General features: G+C 58.2%; 3 protein-coding genes across 7 annotated transcripts; 2 read left to right on the top strand and 1 right to left on the bottom strand.

Moving 5' to 3' along the window:
• Positions 1–534: 534 nt before the first annotated feature.
• On the top strand, positions 535–10,760 carry P3H3 (prolyl 3-hydroxylase 3). Of its 2 annotated transcripts, none has more exons than XM_059935225.1 (15): positions 535–1,100; positions 2,004–2,156; positions 2,509–2,710; positions 2,791–2,922; positions 3,400–3,536; positions 3,960–4,049; positions 5,109–5,161; positions 5,281–5,348; positions 5,461–5,585; positions 8,153–8,254; positions 8,530–8,680; positions 8,917–9,034; positions 9,111–9,186; positions 9,929–10,069; positions 10,215–10,760. In XM_059935225.1, exons 1-15 carry the CDS (start codon positions 603–605, stop codon positions 10,368–10,370), a joined length of 2,202 nt encoding a protein of 733 aa, XP_059791208.1. In that variant the 5' UTR covers positions 535–602; the 3' UTR covers positions 10,371–10,760. The 2 variants fall into 2 exon arrangements, with proteins under 2 accessions (XP_059791208.1, XP_059791209.1); XM_059935226.1 differs by having other exon boundaries at positions 846–1,100; positions 2,506–2,710.
• GNB3 (G protein subunit beta 3) lies at positions 10,754–17,865 on the top strand. Of its 2 annotated transcripts, none has more exons than XM_059935230.1 (10): positions 10,754–10,825; positions 12,187–12,273; positions 12,549–12,587; positions 13,944–14,050; positions 14,139–14,202; positions 14,320–14,482; positions 14,567–14,633; positions 14,732–14,933; positions 16,253–16,469; positions 17,261–17,865. In XM_059935230.1, exons 2-10 carry the CDS (start codon positions 12,217–12,219, stop codon positions 17,365–17,367), a joined length of 1,023 nt encoding a protein of 340 aa, XP_059791213.1. In that variant the 5' UTR covers positions 10,754–10,825; positions 12,187–12,216; the 3' UTR covers positions 17,368–17,865. The 2 variants fall into 2 exon arrangements, with proteins under 2 accessions (XP_059791213.1, XP_059791212.1); XM_059935229.1 differs by lacking the exon at positions 10,754–10,825 and adding an exon at positions 10,861–11,946.
• A 1,744-nt stretch (positions 17,866–19,609) lies between these two features.
• On the bottom strand, positions 19,610–22,288 carry CDCA3 (cell division cycle associated 3). 3 transcript variants are annotated; one of them, XM_059935232.1, is made up of 6 exons: positions 21,661–22,288; positions 21,272–21,446; positions 20,878–21,004; positions 20,325–20,543; positions 20,092–20,195; positions 19,610–19,965 (listed from the first exon to the last, which is right to left on the bottom strand). In XM_059935232.1, exons 2-6 carry the CDS (start codon positions 21,389–21,391, stop codon positions 19,810–19,812), a joined length of 726 nt encoding a protein of 241 aa, XP_059791215.1. In that variant the 5' UTR covers positions 21,392–21,446; positions 21,661–22,288; the 3' UTR covers positions 19,610–19,809. The 3 variants fall into 3 exon arrangements, with proteins under 3 accessions (XP_059791215.1, XP_059791214.1, XP_059791216.1); XM_059935231.1 differs by having other exon boundaries at positions 20,325–20,618; positions 21,661–22,284; XM_059935233.1 differs by lacking the exon at positions 21,661–22,288 and having other exon boundaries at positions 20,325–20,618; positions 20,878–21,000; positions 21,272–21,343.
• Between the last annotated feature and the right edge of the window lie 52 nt (positions 22,289–22,340).

The raw sequence follows: 22,340 nt of genomic DNA on the forward strand, positions 1-22,340 counted from the left end.
CTTTTCCCAAATCTGAATGAGTGCACTTTCTGGGCAGGAAAGGGTTTGAGCAGACTTGGTGTCACAGACCTGGAGTTTACCCCCCTCCCTGCTGCGTTCGAAAGTTCTTTGTCCAAAAGTGCGTGTGTGCGGGTTTGTGGGAGGCATCCACGCTCCTTTTCCTGGACCCAAGAGTGGAGGGGGACGCAGACGCAGTAGCTCTTCCCACCCAGGGCCACGGCGGCTGGAGTCAGGGGTCCTAAGAGGCTCCTCAGGCTGTCTTCAGAGCACCAGGCCTGCTCCACGGCCGGCCGTCTGCCCTGCTCTCCCCGCGGTCTGTTTCTTGGTCCACACCACCCCGCTTGTCCTAAAGCCCGCGTTCTCCGCGTCCTCCGCGTTCTGCCAGGCGTCCTCTGACTCCTGGCTCTCTCTCACCCCGGCCTCTCCCAGGGTTGGGGCTCGGTCCCATCAGCTCCCGTCGGCGCCGCTCATTCCTCCTCTCGTCCTCTCCTCCCTCCTCTCTATCTCTCCTTCCTTTCCCCTCCCTCTTCCTTCCCCGTTTCCTCCCTCTTCCTCGCGGCTCCCGCAGTTCCCTCCTGCAGCCGGCCGGCGGCTCTCGCACGATGTTCCGGCTCCTCCGGTGGCTGACGCTCTTGCTGCTGCTGCCTCCCCCGGGGTCCCCCGAGCCCCCCGGCCTGGCCCCGCTGTCCGCGGGGGCGCCCCCCCAGGCCCCCGACTTGCTCTACGCCGACGGGCTGCGCGCCTACGCGGCGGGGGCCTGGGCGCCGGCGGTGGCCCTGCTGCGGGAGGCGTTGCGCAGCCGGGCGGCGCTGGGCCGCGCGCGGCGGGACTGCGGGGCGCGCTGCGCGGCCGAGCCGGGGGCCGCGCTCCCCGCCATGCTCCCCGCCTCCCCCGGGCCCGACTCCGGGCCGGGAGCGGCGCGGAGCGCCTGGGAGCCGCTGCTCCTCCGCGCCGCGCTCCGGCGCGCCGAGTGCCTGACCCAGTGCGGGGCGCGGAGGCTGGGTCCGGGGGGCGCGGCGCGGCTCCGAGTGGGGAGCGCGCTCCAGGACGCCTTCCGCCGCCGAGAGCCCTACAACTACCTGCAGAGGGCCTACTACCAGGTGCGCGGCGGCCCGGGCCCCGGGGGTCCTCCCAGGCCCCGCCGCCCTCCTCCTCCAGCTCCCGGGAGGGGCGGCGAGCCAGCGCCCGGACCCGGGTGGGGCTGTGTGGATAGGACCTCGTCTTTGGAGTCCGTCCTATCAAACCGCGACAAACACCCATCGAGGCCGCCGAGGGACAGCCTTGGGAGAGTGGGAGCGAAGTTGGAATGGGCGTCATGCGGCGGGGTGGAAGTAGATCGGAGATGGAGGGCAGGGGCCTGGAGTTTTAGAAAGTCTTACTGAGACCTACGTGAAGTGACAGCCGCCTCTTCCCAGGAATGGAGGGGGAGGATTAGGGTTGAGATCCGCCGCTGGAGAGAGAGCATGGGGGCGGGTAAGGGGGTGAGTGTGAGCCTTCGCTTGGGGCAGGAGGGAGCTTCGGGAAAGAAAGAGGAGCGGGCCAGGGCTGAGGGGCCCGGTGTCCCGGGGCAGGGGCAATGGACAGTGCGAGCTACTGGTGCGGTCGCTGTTGCCTAATAATGCCTACGTGGCCGGGGAAGGGGGGCGCTGGTCACACACACCTCAGCTCAGGGTCCTAGAGCCCTGCGGCTTTTGCTGGTCGCTCGGGTCACCTCTACTTCTGCACCTCGCTTACCCATCACTTCCACTTTGTCTCCCAACGAGGTCCCTCTGCCCATATCCCACCCACTCCAGTCTTCAGAACCTGCTTCCGTAGCTACCAGACTCCTGACAGTCCCAGCATACTGGGGGTCTGGAGGTTGGGTGGTGGGCAGTTCTCACCTACCAGTCTTCCAGAAGGCTCTGGGGCAGTGCCAGGTGTGTCTGGGGTGGGGAGGCGGGGGAGGAGGCAGAGTCTGACACCCCTACTCCAGGGCTGACTCCCTCATCCTTCCCGCTTCTCAGCTGAAGAAGTTGGACCTGGCAGCAGCCGCAGCGCACACCTTCTTTGTGGCCAACCCAACGCACCTTCAGATGCGAGAGGACATGGCTAAGTACAGACGGATGTCCGGGGTCCGGCCCCAGAGCTTCCGGGACCTGGAGACGCCCCCATACTGGGTGAGACCCTCAGCACGACCCCTATCCCGCCCCCAGTCTTTGACTGGCTGGATACACAGGCCTCGCTGGACTGTGCATTGTCCGCCGGGCATCAGGAAATCTGGGTACCGTCCTCTGTGACCCTGATGGGAAGTCCCTCTCTGGGACTTAGTTTTCTTCCTGAGATTCACAATGTCCCATGTTCTAACATTTGGATTTCCGAGGCCCACCCTGTATTCCCCAAGGTGAACTGGGACCTGGAGTCCAGGCCCCAAATGAGACCCACACCCCTCTCCTTCTTTCTCCCTCCTGATCTAGTCTGGCAACCCTTGCCCCAGGATTTCAGGTGACTGACCACTCCCCTCCCCAGCAGGCAGCCTATGACACCGGCCTGGAGCTGCTGGGGCGCCAGGAAGCAGCACTGGCACTGCCCTGGCTAGAGGAGGCCCTGCAGGAGAGCCTGGCCCAGGTGGAGAGCTGCCGGGCTGGCTGCGAGGGGCCTGAGGAGCAGCAGAAGGAAGAAGAGGAGGAGGGGGGGACCGGGAGCCAGGGAGGCCTGTATGAGGCCATCGCAGGTGAGGAGCTGGAGCGCGGGGCCTCGTGGTGCCAGGGGAGGCGCATCACAGGCTGAGGGGCGCACGTGTGTCCCCCGCAGGGCACTGGATAGGGGTCGTGCAGTGCCGGCAGCGCTGTGTGGAGGACACGGCCACACGTCCTGGTCGCAGCTTCCCTGTCCCAGACTTCCTTCCCGGCCAGCTGAGGCGGCTGCACGAGGCCCATGCTCAGGGTCAGTGGGGGAAGGGTGAGCCCTGGGGGTGACTGAGGTTGGAAACGGGGAGAGTGAAGGTTTGTCTCTGATGGTATCCTGAGCCCCATCCCTCCATCGCTCCGTCTGTCTCTGCATCTGTAGTTGGTCAGGGCTCCATGGGGACCACCACCTCAGGAGGACTCTTGCTCTCCTTTGGTGCCATCGTGGAAAGCTCAGGAGATGGGTCACAGGGCTCCTTCTGTCCTTGCTGTTTCTCACCTTCCTTTATTCTCTCCTCTCTTCCTCCCCTCTGAACTCTGCCCACACAGCTCAGGTATGTTCCAGTAAGCTTTGGAAAGAAGTAGTGGATGAGCCAGTCGGCTGGGTGGGATGGGGCCCTGGGAGACCACCTCCTCCGGCTCTGCCTCTGTCCCCCTGGCTTCTTGCCTCTGCCCAGGGATCACAGCGGTGCCCGGTCTCTGGGTCCCCCCTCCCCACGCTATTCTCTGTCTCCAGTAGGGAATCTGTCCCAGGCTGTGGAAAATGTGCTGAGCGTCCTCCTCTTCTACCCGGAGGATGAGGCTGCCAGGAAAGCTCTGGACCAGTACCAGGCGCAGCTGGGAGAGCCGAGAGCTGCCCTCGGGCCAAGAGAGGTAGCGCCTCCACACTGCCCCCGTGAGGTAGCCCGAAATCAAACGGGTGTGCTGGAGAAGTCACCTGGATCCCGCCCCCCATTCTGGCCAAAGGCGACCCCAAGTCCAGCATCTGCTCGGTCTCCACTCCCTGCTCCCCACTGCAGGCTCTACTTCTGAGTCCAAGCACCAGCCCAGCCCTCTTCCATTAACCTCACCCCTGCCTGCCCCCACCTATGCACAAGTGCACATGTGCACAGCACACACACACACACGCATGCACACACACACACACTACCCCCAGTCTGAGCCCCGACACCCTGAAGCTGCTGAAGGAGGAGGGTTGAACCGAGGGGCACAGCCGAGCCTGCGGGCTCCCCTGCTCTTCTCCAGCCTTAACTTCCCCGCCCCCCACTCCCCCCCGCTGCTGTCCCCCTTCTCCAGGACATCCAGCGCTTCGTCCTTCGATCCCTGGGGGAGAAGAGACAGCTCTACTATGCCGTGGAGCACCTGGGGGCTAGCTTCAAGGATCCCGTGAGTGACCCCACTGCTCCCCACCCGCCCCCAGGAGGGGGACAGCAGTAATCCCCTATGTGGATGTGCCACATCCGTTCCCAACAGCGCTTCCCATTTCTCCATAACCCTTCGAGGGTTGGAGAGGACTCTGTGTCCCAGCATCGCAGGGACAGAGGCAGGCGCCTGTAGTTAAGGGCGGCTTTGGGGTCATGCAGGCCTAAATGTTGGTCTCTGTGCCACGAACAAGCTCTGGACCTTCACTTGCCTCGGCCTCAATTTCCTTACCTGTAAAATGGGAACATCACACTTATCTCATAGCCCTGTTGAAGCCACGTCGCTTGCTCCGAAGTACAGAAAGCTCTGTTGCTGCTGCTTTTCTTACTCTTTGTTATAGTTGTGAGAGGGAACTAAAAGGCAGAGGTTATTCTCGCTAGTGCTACAGCATAAGGCAGGCTTCCTCAACCTTTTTGGCACTATTGCCATTTTGGACCAGATACTTCGTAACTGGGAGAAGGGGGCTGTCCAGGCAACGTAGGATCGTGTAGGCCAGCTTACCCGACCTCTGCCCAGTAGGTGTCGCTAGCACTCCCTGAGTCATGACAATCAAAACTGTTTGCAGACATTGCAACGTCCCCTAACGGGCAAATCTCCCTGTTTGGAAACCGTTGGTTAAATCCCAACTCTGTCCCTTATCAGCTGTGTGATCTTGGGCATGTTACTTTACGCCTCTGTGTCTCAGAGTCCTCTCAACTGCAAAATGGGCACATTACTACGACCTGTTTGATAAGACTATTGTGAACTTTAAATGATAAATTCCACATCCATGTATAAAGCTCTTAGAATAGCACCTGGCAAATAGTGCTACGTAAGTTGTTGTTGTTGTTATTATTATCATTATTATTGCAGAATTTGGCCCAGTGCCCAGTGCCCGGGGCTCCCGACAATGAGTCCAGGGCTTTCTCCACCTCCACCTTCCCCTCTGGAAGCAGGAGGACCTTAATGTGGTAGCTCAGGGTCTACCGTCAGGGATTCAGGGGTGGACTTGATGGGTGATGGCGCTTTTCCTGACTGTCCCAGGATCCCTGGACCCCAGCAGCTTTCATCCCTGAGGCCCTTAGAGAAAAACTCAGGTAGGAGGTGCCTTGTGGTGGGAGGGGCGTGGCCTGAGCTGGAAGGGGAGGGACGGGTCCTGGGGAAGATGGGTCTGGACTGGCCTGTGCGTCCGCTGAGCGTGTCTCTCACCCCTGAGAGAGGATCAGGAGAAGAGGCCGTGGGACCATGAGCCTCCACAGCCGAAGCCCTTGACTCACTGGAAGGGTGAGTTCCTGGGACAGCAGGAGACAGGAGCCTGGAGGGGCTGGGGGCTGCCAGCTACTGCTGGGCCTGCCCTCAGGGGACCCTCAGCCCCGGCCCTGTCCCTCCCCTGCAGATGTCCTCCTCCTGGAGGGGGTAACCCTGACCCAGGACGCGAGGCAGCTGAATGGGTCGGAGCGAGCGGTTCTGGACGGGCTGCTCACCCCAGCCGAGTGCGGGGTGCTCCTGCAGCTGGCCAAGGTGAGAAGACCTGTGGGGGCGGGGCACTGCCACTACTTGGGGACCCTCTGGCACAGCTGCCTGCCCCCTTGCTCTTGGCCTGCCCCCCTGTCCTGCCCTCCCTGACTCTCCAGCGGGGACTGTGCTTGCCACTGCCTCCCCGCTGGGGACAAGTTCCTTTTCCCCTTAACTTAGCTGACATGGGCTGGTCATTTTACAGAAGGATTTTGCGAGAAACTGATAGGAAGAACAAAATACAAAGCATAAATGCATCAGAAAGGGTGAGTGCGCAGGTGAAGATTCCTTGGTTGGCCGAGAGCTCAGTTTTTGGCTCGGCAGACATGCAGGCTGTTTCTCCATCATCGCATCCCCTCCTGGATTGGGTGGGATGATCTGTATTCACCAGGTTGAGTCTGCCATTTTATGAAACTCTAGTCTCACTCTGGGCTAGCATTTCTTCGACACACGCTCTTTGAGACCCTGCTGTATACTGGAAATGCCTAGGTTCCAGGGAGAGGTAGATGAACACAGACCGAGCATTTGGGAGCTCGGTGTATAGAGAAGGAATCAGGCATGGAGACATAATCAGAGTGGGTGGTGAGTTTGGTGAAAGAAGTCTGTACAGGGTACTCATCCAGGGACTTCCCTGGCCGTCCAGTGGTTAAGACTCCAAACTTCCACTGCAGGGGGCATGGGTTCGATCCCTGGTCGGGGAACTAGGGTCCCGCGCCGAGATGCAAAGTCACGGAAGGCTTACCGGAGGGGCTGGCATTTGAGCTCAATCTTAAGGATGAGTTAACCAAACAGAGAGGGAAGGAAAGTCAGGCTGCAAGGGAGAAGAATAAGGGGGGTTATTGTTCTTTCTGGGAACTGCAGTGGAGCACAGGAGTTAAGAACATGGGCCAGTCCCAGCAGGAATTACCTGTGTGACCTTGGGCAATGTATTTTAACATCTGTGAGCCTAGTTTCCTCTCTATGAAATGGGGCTAAATGCAGCGGTTATGTTGTAGGGTTGCTGTGGTTGCTGTGAGGATTAATGAGTTAGTACATGGTAAAGCTCTTGGAAGAAGGTGGAAATAGTATGATCTATCGCTATTAACATCAGGCCGTATATTATCCAGAGGCGGTGTAGGAGTGGAGGCACAGGAGAGATGGGGAAGGGCCTCTGTACCCTACCAAGGAGTTTGGACTTTATTTGTGGACGGCTTACTGAAGGATTTAAGGAGGGGTGGACTTTTGTCTTCCTGCAGAACCTCCACGGGCAGGGTCTGGAGTCCTCATCCTGTAGGACTGGGAGCTCCCTCTAGTGGCAGTTTGGAGAATGCAGTGGGAGAGGGAAGTAAGGGGGAGCTTCTGGGATGATTGCAAGAGGGCCGCCGCCCTGGGTTAGGTTCTCATTTCAAGGGAATGAAGAGGGAGACAGATGAGAAATATTTAGAAAATCAAAGAAAGAGAATTTGAGAACTAAATCTATGTGGAAGATGCAGAAAGAATGGAGTCAAGGATAACTCCCAAGTATCAAACCTTTCTGTTCCTTGATTACACTAAACTCATTCTGGCCCCAGGACCTTTGCATTTGCTATTTCTGCTGCCTGGAACATTTTTTCTCTCAGCTATTCCTTCATATCATTTGGTTTCAATTTAGATGTCATCTCATCACTTAGCTGTCCCCTGACCCCTGCCGGGGCACTCTCAGGGTTGTAACCCTGCTTTAATTTCCATATAACACTTACCACCGTCTGAATTGATCTGGTTTGTTTGTTTATTATCTCAAAATATAAACCCTGCTGGAACTTTTCATGTTCACAGTTGAGTCCACAGTGCCTAGAACAGTGCCTGGCACATAGTAGGTGCTCAGTGCCTACTGAACGAATGAATGAATAAAAGAATAGAGGGTTAGGTGGCTTGAGTGGCCAGGTAGCCTCTATATAAACCTCTCAGAGATGAGGCTTAAATACCGGGTAATTAGATAGTGGTACCTTGAGTTTCAAAAAGCAGACAGAATAGAAAAAAGAAAGAAAAAGCAGACATTAGGTGTCAGGAAAGGGACACTCAGATACTAGGAGACCCCCAGTTGATAAGAGTCATGTAGACAGTCGGGTAACTGGGACTTAGCATCAAGTTCTCCAAGAGCATGTAAGGTGAGAAGGGATGGAAGAGAGACACCTTGGCTGATACCATGTCCCTACCTCGAGTCAGCCAGGACCTGTCCCGACTGTCGAACCTCCTGCCAGCGTCCTTTTCCAGAGAAACTCCCCTATTCTCGGCCCATCGGGATGAGTGATCAAGCCCCTCCTGCCCCCTTCCGCAGCTGTCCTTACCTCTCAGGGCCCCTTCCGCACTGTAGGAAGCTCTCCAGAGTTCTGTGCACAGTGGGGTTCCAGATCTTTACCAGGAGTGACAACACAGACGCGGAGACAGTCGTTCTCTGGGAAAGGGCAGCAGCTCAGAGAACTTCGGGAGCTTCTAGCCTCTTCCAGGGAGTTGGGAGGGTTGGAGGGAAGGCCATGCGGCCCTGTGGGCAGTGAGGTGGGCGATAGCCCGGGGCCAGGGAGGGTGACTCCGCAGCCAACACCCTCCCTGCTTAGGACGCGGCTGAGTCTGGAGCCAGGTCCGGCTATCAGGGCCGCCGCTCCCCACACACTCCCCACGAACGCTTCGAGGGGCTCACGGTGCTCAAGGCCGCCCAGGTGAGAGGAGGCCCCCAGGCCCTGGCCTGGTGCCAGAACTGAAGAAGAGGGCCGGGCATCTCCTGTGGAGGGCTCTCCCGGGACCCAGAGTAGCCGAGTCCTCGGCCCAGGGTTGAGCAGGGGGTTCCAGACCGAGGGGCCCGGGTTGCCGTCATGGAGCAGTTGGGCGGATGGGCGCCCCCAAACCGTGGGTGGAGGGCAGTGGAAGTGGGGCAGGGGCAGGGGCCACCCTTCCAATGCCTCCCCCTTCCCGGCCCTTCCTTCTCTGCTGGCAGCTGGCCCGGGCTGGGGCTGTGGGTAGTCAGGGCGCCCAGCTGCTTCTGGAGGTGAGCGAGCGCGTGCGGAGCCTGACACAGGCCTACTTCTCCCCGGACCGGCCCCTGCACCTCTCCTTCACCCACCTGGTGTGCCGTAGTGCCATAGAAGGTAACCGCCAGGGGCCCTGCCGCTCCGCCCCCACCTCGGGGCCCCTCGGGGCCGGCGCACTACACGGCGCACTGCACACCTTCCGCGGCCCCGGCCGTGTGCGTCCCGGTCTTCACTGCACGAGGACTGACTCCCCTGCCCAGGCCGGGCCCGGCTGTGACCCCAGAGCTGCAGGGTGGGTGTCGGTGGGCGGGCACCGGGCAGCGGGGTGCCCACCAGGCCCCTTCGCTTCCCAGGAGAGCAGGCGCAGCGCATGGACCTGAGCCACCCGGTGCACGCAGACAACTGTGTCCTGGACCCTGACACCGGGGAGTGCTGGCGGGAGCCCCCGGCCTACACCTACCGAGACTACAGGTGGGCGGCCCTCCAGGGGTCAGGCAGGGGGGCCTGGGCGGGGGTCTCACCGCCTCCTGTCTTCCTCCCTCCCCAGCGGACTCCTCTACCTCAACGATGACTTCCAGGGCGGGGACCTGTTCTTCACAGAGCCCAACGCCCTCACCGTCACGGTAAATGGGGGCTGGGGCGGGGGACAGGGAGCCCAGCTGTGGGCTCAGGATTCAAAGCAGAAGGTTCCCAGAGGCAAATGCAGAGCAATGGCTGGGGCCGCCTTAGCCCTCTCCTTCCCTGGCCTCCCCAGCTCCTCCCACCACTTGTCTGTTCAGGGGCTCTCCTAGCCCCTCCCAGGAGACCTCCAAGGGCCCCTCCAGGCCCTTCTAAAGGAGGGCGGGTAAAGCACAGGACCCCAAGCCCCTGTTCCAGGTAAAAGCTCCGGGCTAGGGTCAGTAGGAGGAGCGGAGCAGAGCTTCTTCATTGTGTATTGCTCTGCCTTATCCAGTTACTTCCTTCTCTGCTCACCACCTGTAATCCAAGCTGTCTCTGGGGTGGAAAAGTGTCCTCAAGATCCTTATGCCCAGAACCCAGAGTCTGGTACTGCGCTCGTGCCTTCAGGTGGCTTCACACCTGGTACAAAGGACCTCCAGCACCTGGCCAGGAAAAGTCAGGGCACTGGGGCGGACGGAGGTCCTTCTCCCTTTGGCTCCAACTCCTCTAGCCTCAGTCTGGCACTTGTGCACCCCAGGTGGAGGCCCATTTCCCATTTGCCCCCAGACAGCCCCTGAATTAAGGAGGGGAAGTGGTGGGCAAGAGGGCTGCCTTCTCTGGGCCCCCTACCCCCGTCCTACTCCGGGGAGTCAGGGCCAAGCTTTCCGAGTGTCTCTCCCTGGAGCTGAATCCGCCATCGCCTGCCAGGCGCAGGTCCGTCCTCGCTGCGGGCGCCTCGTGGCCTTCAGCTCCGGCGTGGAGAATCCCCACGGTGTGTGGGCCGTGACGCGGGGGCGGCGCTGCACCCTGGCGCTGTGGCACACGTGGGCCCCTGAGCACAGGGAGCAGGTGAGGAGGAGCGAGCGGGAGTAGCCGTGTGAGGTGTGGGCAGGCTGACGGGTAAGGCGCGGGGGCTGGGATGACCCAGGGAGGGTCCTTGGGGCAGGGTGGATGCAGGAGATCAGGCCAGACCCTCCTCTCCACGGCCCCCCAGGAGTGGACAGAAGCCAAAGAGCTACTGCAGGAACCAGCGAAGGAGGAGGGAGAAGAAATGCCCAGCAGAGACCCCGCCCCAGAACCCCCCAGCCACAGGCTTCAGCGGGTCCAGGACAAGGCTGGGAAGCCGCCTCGGGTCCGAGAGGAGCTGTGAGGGGCTGAGCCAGCTCCTTGGGGATGTGGCCTCTTGACTTGTGGGGGGTCTGCCTTGATGCCAAGACCCCCGAGAAGTCCCCACGTGACAGGAGCAGAACAGCGAGCTGTCCGTCCCCGCACGCCCGCCAGCCTGGGGACCCCAAGGGCCGTGCAGCCCTGGACTCAGAGGACGCCGCACAGACTAGCCTGGGGAGCCAGGCCTGGGCCCGGCCGACGGACCTCCAGCCCCAGGACAGACAGAAGACGCGATGCTGCCGCCGTGGGAAGGAACGGCAGGGGGTAGGGCCCGACTGCTCTCAGTGAGGCGGACGAGAGGGAGGTCACCCCACTGCCCGCTCCCCGCCTGTCAATAAAGATCCTGAAGATCCCTCAGCCGGGGCCCAGTCAAGTGTGTCGTAGCAGTTTCCGTGGCGGCTGGAGGGTGGAGAGGCTGTGACCAGCCAGGGAGGACAGGTATCGTGGGCCTCCCAGAGGCAGGGCCTCTCCAGCCTGTGATTTGTCAGGGAAATCTCGGCCACCTGCTCCCCTCATGCACACGAGCCCTAACCCTGACAGCTGCTCCTTGGGCCTCCTACTCTAAGCCCTGTCTTCCCTCTCTGAGCTTGCCTGGGACTTCGGACAGCCTCGTCCCTCTGCTTCTTGCCTTCTCAGCCCCAGCAGGCCCCTGTGAGTCCTGGGGGCCAGCAGGGGGCCCAGCCCCGGATGGGAGCAGGGCACGGGGTTGCCCTCCACTTGCCGTTCTTTCTCCACCCAGAGCTGGGCCAGGCCTGTCCATCCTCCTCTCTGGAGCCCCCGGACCTTCCCCCTCTCCCCCAGGATCAGACCCTGGGGGCAGCTGGTTGGGGCTTGTCCAGAAGAAGGATTATCCAGATCAGTCCCTTCTAATCTCCAGCTCCGGCCTACACCCTCCCCATACTCACCGTAGCCCTCTCCGTGCCCCACCCTGAGCTAAGGAACACAGTTTTGGGTATTGACAGTGGGCTGTCTCTCACCCTCGTTCTCTGGCTCCTGGACTGGTTGCTAGCTAGGCCCTGACTGCCAAGATCATCACCACTGGTGGGGGCCAGGGCCTGGGGCCCCCCACCCCCCGAGCTGTGGTCGTGCTGCTCCTTTGCACCCCTCCCAAACCCAGCCCTTAATCCTCACAGCTTTGCTCTAATCCCATGGGGCCTGATGCTCTGCTCTCTGCCTGGAGACTGGCCGGGGAAGCACCCGCACCCCTTCCTCCCTCCGGGGCTCGTTACGGGGGGCTGCTTCTCCGTAGAGCCCCGCACTCCTGCTCCCGCCCACCCACCCCCCCAACCTGGGCTGGGCCCAAGCCTCTCGGAAGCCACACGCCTCCCGCTCTGTCCTCTCCCCCCACCCTGGCCAGCTGACTTCATTTGCCTGACGTCGCTGGCCCTACCCTTCCCTGTCAGTGCCCCCCCGCCCCCCGCCCCCAGTCGGGGCCAGGCCAGGCCAGCTCCCCTGGCAGCAGAGCCGGGGCAGGTGACGGGCGGGCGTCGCAGCTGAGGGAGTGAGGAGGCGCCTGGGAACTGGAGCTGGAAGCCTAACGAGGTCCAGTCAGAGCCCAAGTAAGAGGGAGCTGGGCTGGCTCTGCCCTCTGGGGCTGGGGGCTGCAGGCAGGCCTGGGCCAGCGCGGGACTGGCCGCACAGGACTCCACACGGGGAGGGGCGGGCGGGGAGAGGGGTCCAGACCACCCAGTCAGTTCCCTGTCTGGGGGGTGGGCTCCAGCCTTCGTGAGGGGTCCGGTGTGGGATGTGAGGGACAGAAACGTGGGGATCCCCCTACACCCACCCCGTGTTCCTGGCAGGAGCCGGAGCCGCCCCTCAACCCGTCCGCCATGGGGGAGATGGAGCAGCTGCGGCAGGAAGCAGAGCAGCTCAAGAAGCAGATTGCAGTAACCCCAGAACCCTCCCACCAGGGAGCCCCAGAAAACAAGGGACCGGGCCGTGCGGGAGTGTGGCCTGCGGGGGAAGAGGGCTGGATTCACCCTTGAGTGACACCCGAGAGACCCCTGACCTGGAAGTCGCCAGAGACCTCCTGAATTTGGATCTCATATTTGAGAGGCGCCCCCAAACCCTAGAGCCCCAAACCCACCCGCATCAGACGCCCACGCACCCCCACCACTGACACCCTGCCCTTACCGTCCCCTGATGCCTGCTTTCCCCCCAGGATGCCAGGAAAGCCTGTGCCGACGTTACTCTGGCAGAGGTGAGAGCTCCTGTCCCACTGACAGGGCTGGAGGGGAGGGGTGGGGAGGGGAGGGGATGGGCTGGGAGCCCCATAACCAGCCACAGCCTGGTGCCCAAGCTCTAGTACAGCGTGTCCTTGGAGTGAGGAATGACATGAATTCATTCATTCGACAAACATTTTGCGAGGTCGGTCTGCTCTGGGCCAGGCACCGAGTCGGAGACTAAGGAGGCAGACTCTGTCCTGTCCTTGTTCATAAAGCGAGAGTGATTACCCCCCCCTCGCGGGGTGGCAAGGATGAAGAGGGGTAGGGCTTTGTCAATCAGAAGCGCTTCGCGACTCTAGGTACTAGCTGTCTAATACTGAAGTTCGTCAGTTCTCAGATGCATTTTTTCACAATTTGACATCTCGGAAATTGAGATGCGTCCAACAATCGATGCCTTACAATTATAATTCGCAGCATTTTTTCTTTCTTAGTGATCCATGTGAGAACCGTGCTTCTTAGGGTTGGTGGCATCTTACATTGGATTAAATGTTAATAATAAGAGTAAACATTTACTGAACATGAGCCAGGCACTGGGCTAAGTTGCTTAAATACATAATTTCATTTCATTTTCATGACAACCCCATAAGGTAGGTGCTATAAACCTCATTTTACAGGCTCAGAGGAAAACAGGCTCAGAGAGGTTAAGTAACTTGCCTGAGATAACAAAGCAAGTAAATGGCAAGTCAAGTCTTTTGACCCTGGAGCCCCAGCCTAAGTCTAGGAGGTCGAAGGAGTTTCAGGGGCACAGGACTGCAAGTTTCAGGAGGTGCAGTTCCGGGCCATGGAGCTGCTCTGCGTATCCAGTGAGAGCTGGCCGTGCAGCAGAGGTGGGTGAGGGCAGGCTTCTAGCAGCTGGGTTCAGCCAAATGTGTACATCTCTTCCCAAGTCCGTGTGTGGTGGTCTCACATTGGCAGCTTGAATTGGTCAAGGTGGTATTATTTACGAGATACAAATCCCCCCCCTCCCCCTCCCCCTCCTCCCCCAGCCCACGCAGGAGAGGCGGTGGTTAAACCCTTAGCAACATGCCTGTGTCTGTCTCCGCATCAGTCTAAGCCACTGCCGGGCAGGGCCTGATAACTCTGAGGCTGGGGCCCTGACCCCGAGCCTGGCACGTAACAGACTTGTACAGATCAGTGGCTGTGACACTGACGTGTGGGCACGCGCCCTGCTCACCCCCTGATTTCCTTTTTTTTTTTTTTTTTTTGTGGGATCTCAGTTCCCCGACGACCACGGATCGAACCCGTGCCCCCTGTATTGGGAGCATGGAGTCTTAACCACTGGACTGCCAGGGAAGTCCTCACCCTGATTTCTAATGCTCCCTTTCCTGCAGCTGGTGTCTGGCCTAGAGGTAGTGGGACGAGTGCAGATGCGGACACGGCGGACGCTAAGGGGACACCTGGCCAAGATCTACGCCATGCACTGGGCCACCGACTCCAAGTGAGGCTTAAGAGACGTGGGTGGCCGGGGGTGGGTGTTAGGGGGACACAGGAAGGAGAGTTGGGTGGCACGAGTGTTCTCTCCCCAGGCTGCTGGTAAGTGCCTCACAAGACGGGAAGCTGATTGTGTGGGACACCTACACCACCAACAAGGTACCAGTCCTGTCTCCCGGCCCCGCTGCCACCCTCCTTCCTGGGGGCGTCCTGCTGCCCTTCTCTGCTCTCCACCTGGGAGCTCAGCGCAGGCCCCCGCTGCCCCGCCCCCCACAGGTGCACGCCATCCCGCTGCGCTCCTCCTGGGTCATGACCTGTGCCTATGCCCCGTCGGGGAACTTCGTGGCATGTGGGGGGCTGGACAACATGTGCTCCATCTACAGCCTCAAATCCCGGGAGGGCAACGTCAAGGTCAGCCGGGAGCTCTCTGCTCACACAGGTGAGTGAGAGACTGAGGGTCCCTGGAAGCCCCGGCCCTGCGGGGGGCGGCCGGCAGCCAGGGCACTGTCCTAACTACCCGCAGGTTATCTCTCCTGCTGCCGCTTCCTGGACGACAACAACATTGTGACCAGCTCCGGGGACACCACGTGGTGAGGACCGAGCGCTGTGGGTGCTGGGGCTTGGGAGGCACCTCTGTGCTGGCCTTTCTCTGTGACCCCCCTCCCCTCCCCCTCCCCCTCCCCCGCAGTGCTCTGTGGGACATCGAGACCGGGCAGCAGAAGACTGTGTTTGTGGGACACACGGGGGACTGCATGAGCCTGGCCGTGTCCCCTGACTTCAAACTGTTCATTTCGGGGGCCTGTGATGCCAGCGCCAAGCTCTGGGACGTGCGGGAGGGGACCTGCCGGCAGACGTTCACGGGCCACGAGTCGGACATCAATGCTATCTGCGTGAGCAGCCCCCTCACCCCCGCCCCCTCTGTTCTCTGACTCCCGGGAACACGTCTCCACCTCCAACACACACAGCCTTCATCCCCTCCTGCAGCCTCCTGCCCCTTTCCTTTTTTTATTTTTTTTGATTTAATAATTTTTGGCTGCGCTGGGTCTTCGTTGCTGCGTGCAGGCTTTCCTCTAGTTGTGGCTCGCCGGCTGTAGAGCACAGGCGCAGTAGCTGTGGCGCACGGGCTTAGTTGCTCCGCGGCATGTGGGATCCTCCCGGACCAGGGCTCAAACCCGTGTCCCCTGCATTGGCAGGCAGATTCTTATCTACTGCGCCACCAGGGAAGCCCCTGCCCCTTTCAACTTTCCACTTTGAAATAATTTCCCCTTACAGAAAAGTTGCAAGAGTAACAAAAACTGCTCCCATCTACCCTTCACCCATATTCACTGTTACCTTTCTACCACATTTGCTTTATCATTCCCTCTCTGTAGAGTGAGGGAGGGATAGATGGACAGACGGACACAGACACACACACACCTAGATGTAGGTATAGACACGCTTTGTCATTAACTTTTTCCCTGGGTTCTTTGAAAGTAAGTTGCAGACCTCATGCCTCTTTACCCATTAAATACTTCAGTGTGTGCTTCCTAAAATCAAGGCCGTTCTCTTTCGTAGCCACAGTCTAATTCTTAAAATCAGGAAATTTAAATTGACGCAGTACTATAGTCTATAGTCTATATTCAAGTTTCACCAATTATCTGAAAAATAGCAATTTTTTTTTCTGTCCAGGAACATGGATCGCATTCCCTTGCCTTGTCTTTTCAGTTTCTTTTAAACTGGAACCGTTTGCGCCCTTTCTCTGTCTTTCGTGACATGGACATTTTTGAAGAGTACAAGCCAGTTTTCTGTAGATGTGCCCTCCATCGGGTTGCGTGACGTTTCCTCATGATGAAATTCAGGACATGCATTTGTACTTGGCCCCATGCTCGCACGCTGATCCAGCCGACTGTAGTCGCTGGCACCTGGGACAGCCTCCGCCCTTCTGACCGTGTGACCCTGGGCACGCTGCCCACCCTCCCTCAGCCTCCCCTGCCCCGTGGAAACACTGTGGAGCAGGGAAGGGGGTAGGGAGCCCGGCTGCAGCTGGCATGTGACAAACGTCAGCGGTGAAGAGCGACCGTGCTGGCGGTGGAAGGGATGGGGGCGGGGGCCAGAGAGGCTGAGGGAAACAGCTGGGCCTGGAGCCACCAGGGCAGGAGCAGGGAGAGGGCAGGAAAGGCAGCGGGCTACCCAGGTCTGAGTCCTGACCCCTGGCCACCTGTACCCGCAGTTCTTCCCCAACGGAGAGGCCATCTGCACGGGCTCGGACGACGCCTCCTGCCGCCTGTTTGACCTGCGGGCAGACCAGGAGCTGACCACCTACTTCCACGAGAGCATCGTCTGTGGCATCACATCCGTGGCCTTCTCCCTCAGCGGCCGCCTGCTCTTTGCGGGCTACGACGACTTCAACTGCAACGTCTGGGACTCCATGAAGTGCGAGCGAGTGGGTAAGAGCCTGCCCACCACGGCCACCTCGCTCCCCTTGTGGGGACCCTCTGACCACTGCTCCCTAATTATTGGGTAACTCTGAGCTCTACCCCTAGAAGCCAGTCCCCCTTGCTTCCCAATCTAGGACCACCTTCTCTCAAAGCAAAGTTGCTCTAATCGGCCCTTCTCCACTGCCCCCCGCCATAGCTGCTTCCCTCCAGAAGAGCTTCTTCCAGTCGCCCCCAGACCTGGGGGCCTTGAATGTCCAGTCAGTGCTGGGTTTCAGGGGCATCCACCAAACGGAAGGGCCAGCTCAGGGACTATGCAGTGACAGAGTTAAGGGGATGGAGAGTGACCTGATGGCCCTGACCCCAATCTGGGCGCTTCTCTAGGACTGGCCTGGTCTGAAGTTGAATCAGATAGTGTGGCTTCTTCTCTCGGGAGAGGCCAGGTGCCCAGTGAAGATAACCCTGGGCCAGAGAGTCGGGATCCAAATCTTAATTCCACTGCTTACTTTCTGAGTGGCCCTGGGCAAGTCACTTCTCGCGGGGCCTAAGTCTCCATTTGGAAGCCCTCCCCATTTTCTAGTGCCCTTGCTTTTCTCCCCGCACGTTGACCTGTCCAGCTCTCCCAGGTCCCTCCCCTCCCCTCCCCCACCCCAGGTTCTACACAGAGAGATTGGCCTCAATGGAAGGCCCGCCCCTCAGGGCTAATCCTCTTCCCTCTTCTAGTCAGACGTCTCGCCCAGCTAACCTAGGGGCCCTGTGTGCACACACTCCCTGCCAGGCTGACTCCTCCCCCTTTTCTTCAGGCATCCTCTCTGGCCACGACAACAGGGTCAGCTGCCTGGGGGTCACGGCTGATGGGATGGCTGTGGCCACTGGTTCCTGGGACAGCTTCCTCAAAATCTGGAACTGAGGAGGCTGGAGGAGGGGAGGTAAAAGGCCATGCAGACACTCGGTTGCCCTCTCCCCTGCCCGATTTCTTTAAGATTTTCTCTTCTACCCCGCAGCCGCCCTTCCCGCCCGGCTTTCCCCTTTGAGGGCGTGGGGAGTACGGGGAGCGTGCCTTTGGGAGGCAACACCAGGGACATGGGTGGGGAACTGCCCCATCTCCTCCCATGGCCTCCCCTCTCCATGGTCCTGACAGCTTCTCCCTTAATGAGCAAGGACAGCGGACCCCCCGACCTCCACCCTTGGCAGGCCTAGCAGGCTTCCCATCTGAGGCCACAGGCCTTAGGATTCCCCCTCTACCTCCAGAGCCACCACCTTTGTCTAGACCCGAGTGGCGCAGGGCCCTCAGCCCCGTGACTATGGCTCTGGCACCACTAGGGTCCTGGCCCCCTTCTTCGTACTTTCTCCTTTGTCTACCTTCTTGCCTCTCCTAAAGCACTGGCAATAAAGTAGTGCCCTGGTATGTCTGTGATGTTTGCCTCCCACCCCACTTCTGTTCCAAACAGACGCAGGTCCCACTTAAGTAATAAAGTATTACATGTGCAATGATAAAGGCTGGGTACCAGAGAGCTGTGGGCAGAAAGGAGGGTGGAGGCAGGAGCCCAAGCCTCATGGGCAAGGCCTGAGCTGGGGCAGGAGGAGAAGGAGGCTGGGAGTGGGGCTGTGCACAACGGTTCCCCACTGCCTGCCTTTGGTGCATATGTGTGTGTTTGTACAGGAGGGTTGTGTTGAGAAGGAATCAGATTGTAAGAGGCCTAAAAAAGCTAAAAAGTCTAGACTTTATCCTACAGGCAACGCGGGACGATTGAAGAGTTTTGAGCGGAGTAGTAACGTGATCAGTGATGCTCCTCGGGAAGACGGCCCTGGCAGCGATGTCGGTTGATGAAATGGAGGAAGGGGAGCCTGGAGGGAATGGAGGGAAACAAGGTAGGAGGCAGGTGGCAAGAAATGCAAGAGCGATAGGACAGAGGGGGAAGGGAAGGGGTGGGGAAGGGATTAAAGATGCAGAGTCGCCAGGAGGAAGTGACCAACACCTAGGCTATGGGATATTCAAAGGGAAGGATTCAAGGTAATGGCCAAGGTTAGGGTTTGGCAACTGGGTGGATAGTGCTGTCATTCACAGGGAGAGAGAATAGGGGAGGACGAATAACTTTGGGGGGAAGATCACAAATTCAACGTTAGACAAGCTCTGAAGTTCCTCTGGGGCAGCTGGATGAAGATCAGGGTTAGGTAGAGAGACCTAGATGTCACCAGAATACAGATGAGTGACAGATGAAGCCCTAGAAGTGAACACCCAGGGACAGCAAGAGGAAAGGGCCAAGGACAGTGCCCTGGGGAACACGAGTATTTAAGGGAGGTGCGTAAATGAGGCTTGGAGGTGTCAGTGCCGGGACACTCAGGCAGTGGAACACAAGCCCCCCTCACCACCCCCGCCCCAGGCTGCCTTTCTGCATACAGAAGACCCAGTGCAAGGTTTAGGTATAACACTTAAAAACATCATTTAAGTGGGAATGTAAACTGATACAGCCACTATGCAGAACAGTATGGAGGTTCCTGAAAAAACTAAAAATAGAACTACCATACGACCCAGCAATCCCACTGCTGGGCATATACCCTGAGAAAACCATAATTCATAAAGAGACATGCACCACAATGTTCACTGCAGCACTATTTACAAGAGCCAGGTCATGGAAGCAACCTAAATGCCCATCGACAGGCGAATGGATAAAGAAGATGTGGTACATATACACAGTGGAATATTACTCAGACATAAAAAGGAACGAAACTGGGTCATTTGTAGAGATGTGGATGGACCTAGAGACTGTCATACAGAGTGAAGTAAGTCAGAAAGAGAAAAACAAATGTCGTATATTAACGCATATATGTGGAATCTAGAAAAATGGTACAGATGAACCTATTTGCAAAGCAGAAACAGACACACAGACAGAGAACAAATGTATGGACACAAAGGGGGGCTGGGATGAATTGGGAGATTGGGATTGACATATATACACTACTATGCATAAAATAGGCAACTGAGAACCTACTGTATAGCACAGGGAACTCTACTCAGTGCTCTGTGGTGACTTAAATGGGAAGGAAATCCAAAAAAGAGGGGATATATATATACGTATAGCTGATTCACTTTGCTGTACAGCAGAAACTAACACAACATTGTAAAGCAACTATACTCCAGTAAAAAAAAAATCATTTAAAATCACTTGCTTTAATATACAGAAACACATAAGACACAAAGAAAGCCAAGGAAGCTCTCAGTCCCAGAGTTGGTGGTGTAGGGGGAGTTGAAGAAAACGAGCCTTTCCAGTCTCCCAGGGAAAGAAGGGGTGAGAGGACACAGAATATCACTAGGCCCCTGGTGAGTCCCGGTGCTGAGGCCGTGCATGCCCTAGTTCTCTACCAAAGGAAAGTGCTGATTTTCCTTGTCATGGCCCTGGCCTTGCTCCCATGCTCGTCCTCCAGTTTTCAGAAGTCGTCCAGTTCCCAGAACGGCCCCTTCCTTTAGTTCCCTAACATTTTCACTCAGGGGAGAAGGCCGCTTTCCCTGCAAAAGGCAGTGGGCAAGGTGAGGGAGGGCGGGAGGTTGTTCAGGGCAGAGAAGATCAGGGAAAAGGGCTCCCATCTTTACGTTGGATTTCCTAGTAATAGCTTTCACCCTCTCTCCCTTTACCTGTCGTGGTGTCAGAGTCCCGGGGGAGTTGTCATCCTGCAGGATGGTGAGAGGAGATCTCCCTAGCACCTTGCTGTTTGGTTTCCATCTGCTGCACTTAGAACCTAGGGTTGGTAAGGAGTTAAAACAAGGAGCCAACATTACAGTTTATTTCTCCTCCATCCATTCATGGACATTATCCCAGAGCGTTCTCCCAATTTCTCTACCCCATACCTTGCCCTTAGATTCTGTACCTGAAGATCGAGGAGTCTCGGGGTCTCTCAAGGGCTTGTCTGAGTCCTGGCTGGCCATAGGGGTTTCTGAGGCATGTCCTATTTCCTCCTTGGAAAACACCTGCCTGGAGGGGAGCTCAGTCTGGCTCCAAGGTGGCATCTGATCCTCAAGGGAAAACTGGGTGCCCAGAGGCAAGTCCAGTTGAGAAGATGAAGGTGTCTCTAGGGGCAGAACAGGCTCTGGGGGAAGACTTAATGTGGGGTCTTCGGTCTCAAATACATCACTCAGCTGTTTCACCAGTGGGCTTGGGGGCTCTATGGGGGGGAGAAGTGAAGTGAGATAGTGACCCTCTGTTACAAATCATTCAGCAAGGAGGAAAAGATACATGAGCCTTAGGAGTCATGCCCTGGTGGGTGAGGGATTGGGAAGAGACAAGTTGATGAGAGGGAGCAAAGTGTTGAGAAAAGAGTGACATGGGTTCAAAGCAGGAGGATGGAGGCCCCTTCTGATAATGCTGTCACCCAAGGATGCTAGGTGACAGCATTACCAGAATTCCCTGGGCCCAACACTTACCTCCGCTGGCCTTCATAGGTGTCCGTGCAATGCCAAGGGTAGGAGAGCGGGGATCTGAGTCCTGGGACTGCTTAGGGCCCTCCAGCTGCTCCCCTGCTGGCAGGTTTGGCTGAGGAGAGCTCTCTACCTGTCAGGACCAAAGGCTAGAACAAGTCTGGGCCCTCACTCTTCCACCCCCAGGTCTCTAGCCTCAGGTCCACACTCCAGACGGGAATTGCCAAGGCCCTCAGACACTCAGCCTACTTCACCGGGATTGAGAATGTGGAAAATAAGGCGGGGGGTGGTGGCGGGGAGTGAGCTCTCTCAGAATCAGGTTAGGCAGAGGCCCCCAAATTCAGACAGTTTCGCTGCCTCCCCCACCCCGATCCTGAGTACCTGGATGGGCCCTGAGTACCTGGATGGGAGTGCGCAGGATGCCGGCGCTGGGTGAACGGGGGTCCGCCACTCGAGCCAGAAGCTTGTTGTGAGGCAGAGGCCGCGCTGGAGTGACTGGGACGCTCTTGGCTGAGCCCATCTCAACCAGGAGAAATAGGATGGGGCAGGGCCCGGCCCGGGCGAGGAAGGGATGCCTGTGAGAAGTGACTCAGGTCTCAGTCCTTACCGCGACCACGTTCGCCCTCTGACTCCAGACCACCCGAACTTCCCCAGTTCGCCGCGGAGGAAGCGCCTGGCCGCCGGGCCAGAGGTCTCAGAGGGGATAATGACTGATACAGATGACAAGGCAGCTCCTTCCGGGCCTCCTGGGCCCTCTAACTTATTCACTAATTTATTCAAATCACTTACCGGGCCCCAGTTCCAGCTTTGGGTGCAAAACAGCTCGATCCTCAACTCCCGAATCGAAGTTTCAAACTTCCCGCCACGCCCCTGCCCTGACCCTATTGGCTGAGTCGATCCTGGTTCCTATAGGTCCGCTATGTGAGGCCCGCCTCCAGCGCAGGAAGCCATTGGGCTGGGAGGACGTCTATCATGGGGACCGTGGGGCCAATGGACGGCGGCTTGACTTGCCAGGGGTGACGCCTCCTCGATAGGGGGACTTTTGTTCAGTATAGGGCTGCGAGCTGTCTGTCGTGAGACTTTGCAGAATGCCAATTTTAGCTTTTGAGACCTTCCGTTTCGAAATCAAATGATTTTTTAAAAAAATAGAATCATGAATTATTACGCTATTATGTACATATCCAGCTGGAGACGGAGTTATGAAGATTTTTCTGAGGCCAAAGAGATCGTAATCCTTATTGGTCGACGGAGTTAGCAATCACTCGACACTAACTCTCAAACCCCGCCTCATTGGACAGCCCCTTTTCAAATATCAATACTACAACTGCCCTTCTATTTTCCCATTGGACAGGTCCCCAGGAAAGTTTCTGGGATTGACTGGTTTAAACCACCGTCCGTTTCTGCTCTTCAATAGACAGCACGCTAATGGATTGTAGGGTCCCGGAGTCCCAGCAGCCAAAACTCCGGGG

This window comes from Balaenoptera ricei, chromosome 10 (assembly GCF_028023285.1).
Source record: "Balaenoptera ricei isolate mBalRic1 chromosome 10, mBalRic1.hap2, whole genome shotgun sequence".
Lineage (NCBI taxonomy): Eukaryota > Metazoa > Chordata > Mammalia > Artiodactyla > Balaenopteridae > Balaenoptera > Balaenoptera ricei.

Coding starts and splice junctions, on each gene's coding strand:
- P3H3 (XM_059935225.1), top strand. CDS start 603: ATGTTCCGGCTCCTCCGGTGGCTGACGCTCTTGCTGCTGCTGCCTCCC. Junction 1,101..2,003: donor TGCAGAGGGCCTACTACCAG/GTGCGCGGCGGC, acceptor CCCGCTTCTCAG/CTGAAGAAGTTGGACCTGGC. Junction 10,070..10,214: donor CCCCTGAGCACAGGGAGCAG/GTGAGGAGGAGC, acceptor ACGGCCCCCCAG/GAGTGGACAGAAGCCAAAGA.
- GNB3 (XM_059935230.1), top strand. CDS start 12,217: ATGGGGGAGATGGAGCAGCTGCGGCAGGAAGCAGAGCAGCTCAAGAAG. Junction 14,051..14,138: donor CACTGGGCCACCGACTCCAA/GTGAGGCTTAAG, acceptor TTCTCTCCCCAG/GCTGCTGGTAAGTGCCTCAC. Junction 14,934..16,252: donor CGGACATCAATGCTATCTGC/GTGAGCAGCCCC, acceptor CTGTACCCGCAG/TTCTTCCCCAACGGAGAGGC.
- CDCA3 (XM_059935231.1), bottom strand. CDS start 21,391: ATGGGCTCAGCCAAGAGCGTCCCAGTCACTCCAGCGCGGCCTCTGCCT. Junction 20,619..20,877: donor ACCTATGAAGGCCAGCGGAG/GTAAGTGTTGGG, acceptor TCCCCCCCATAG/AGCCCCCAAGCCCACTGGTG. Junction 20,196..20,324: donor CGAGACTCCTCGATCTTCAG/GTACAGAATCTA, acceptor TACCAACCCTAG/GTTCTAAGTGCAGCAGATGG.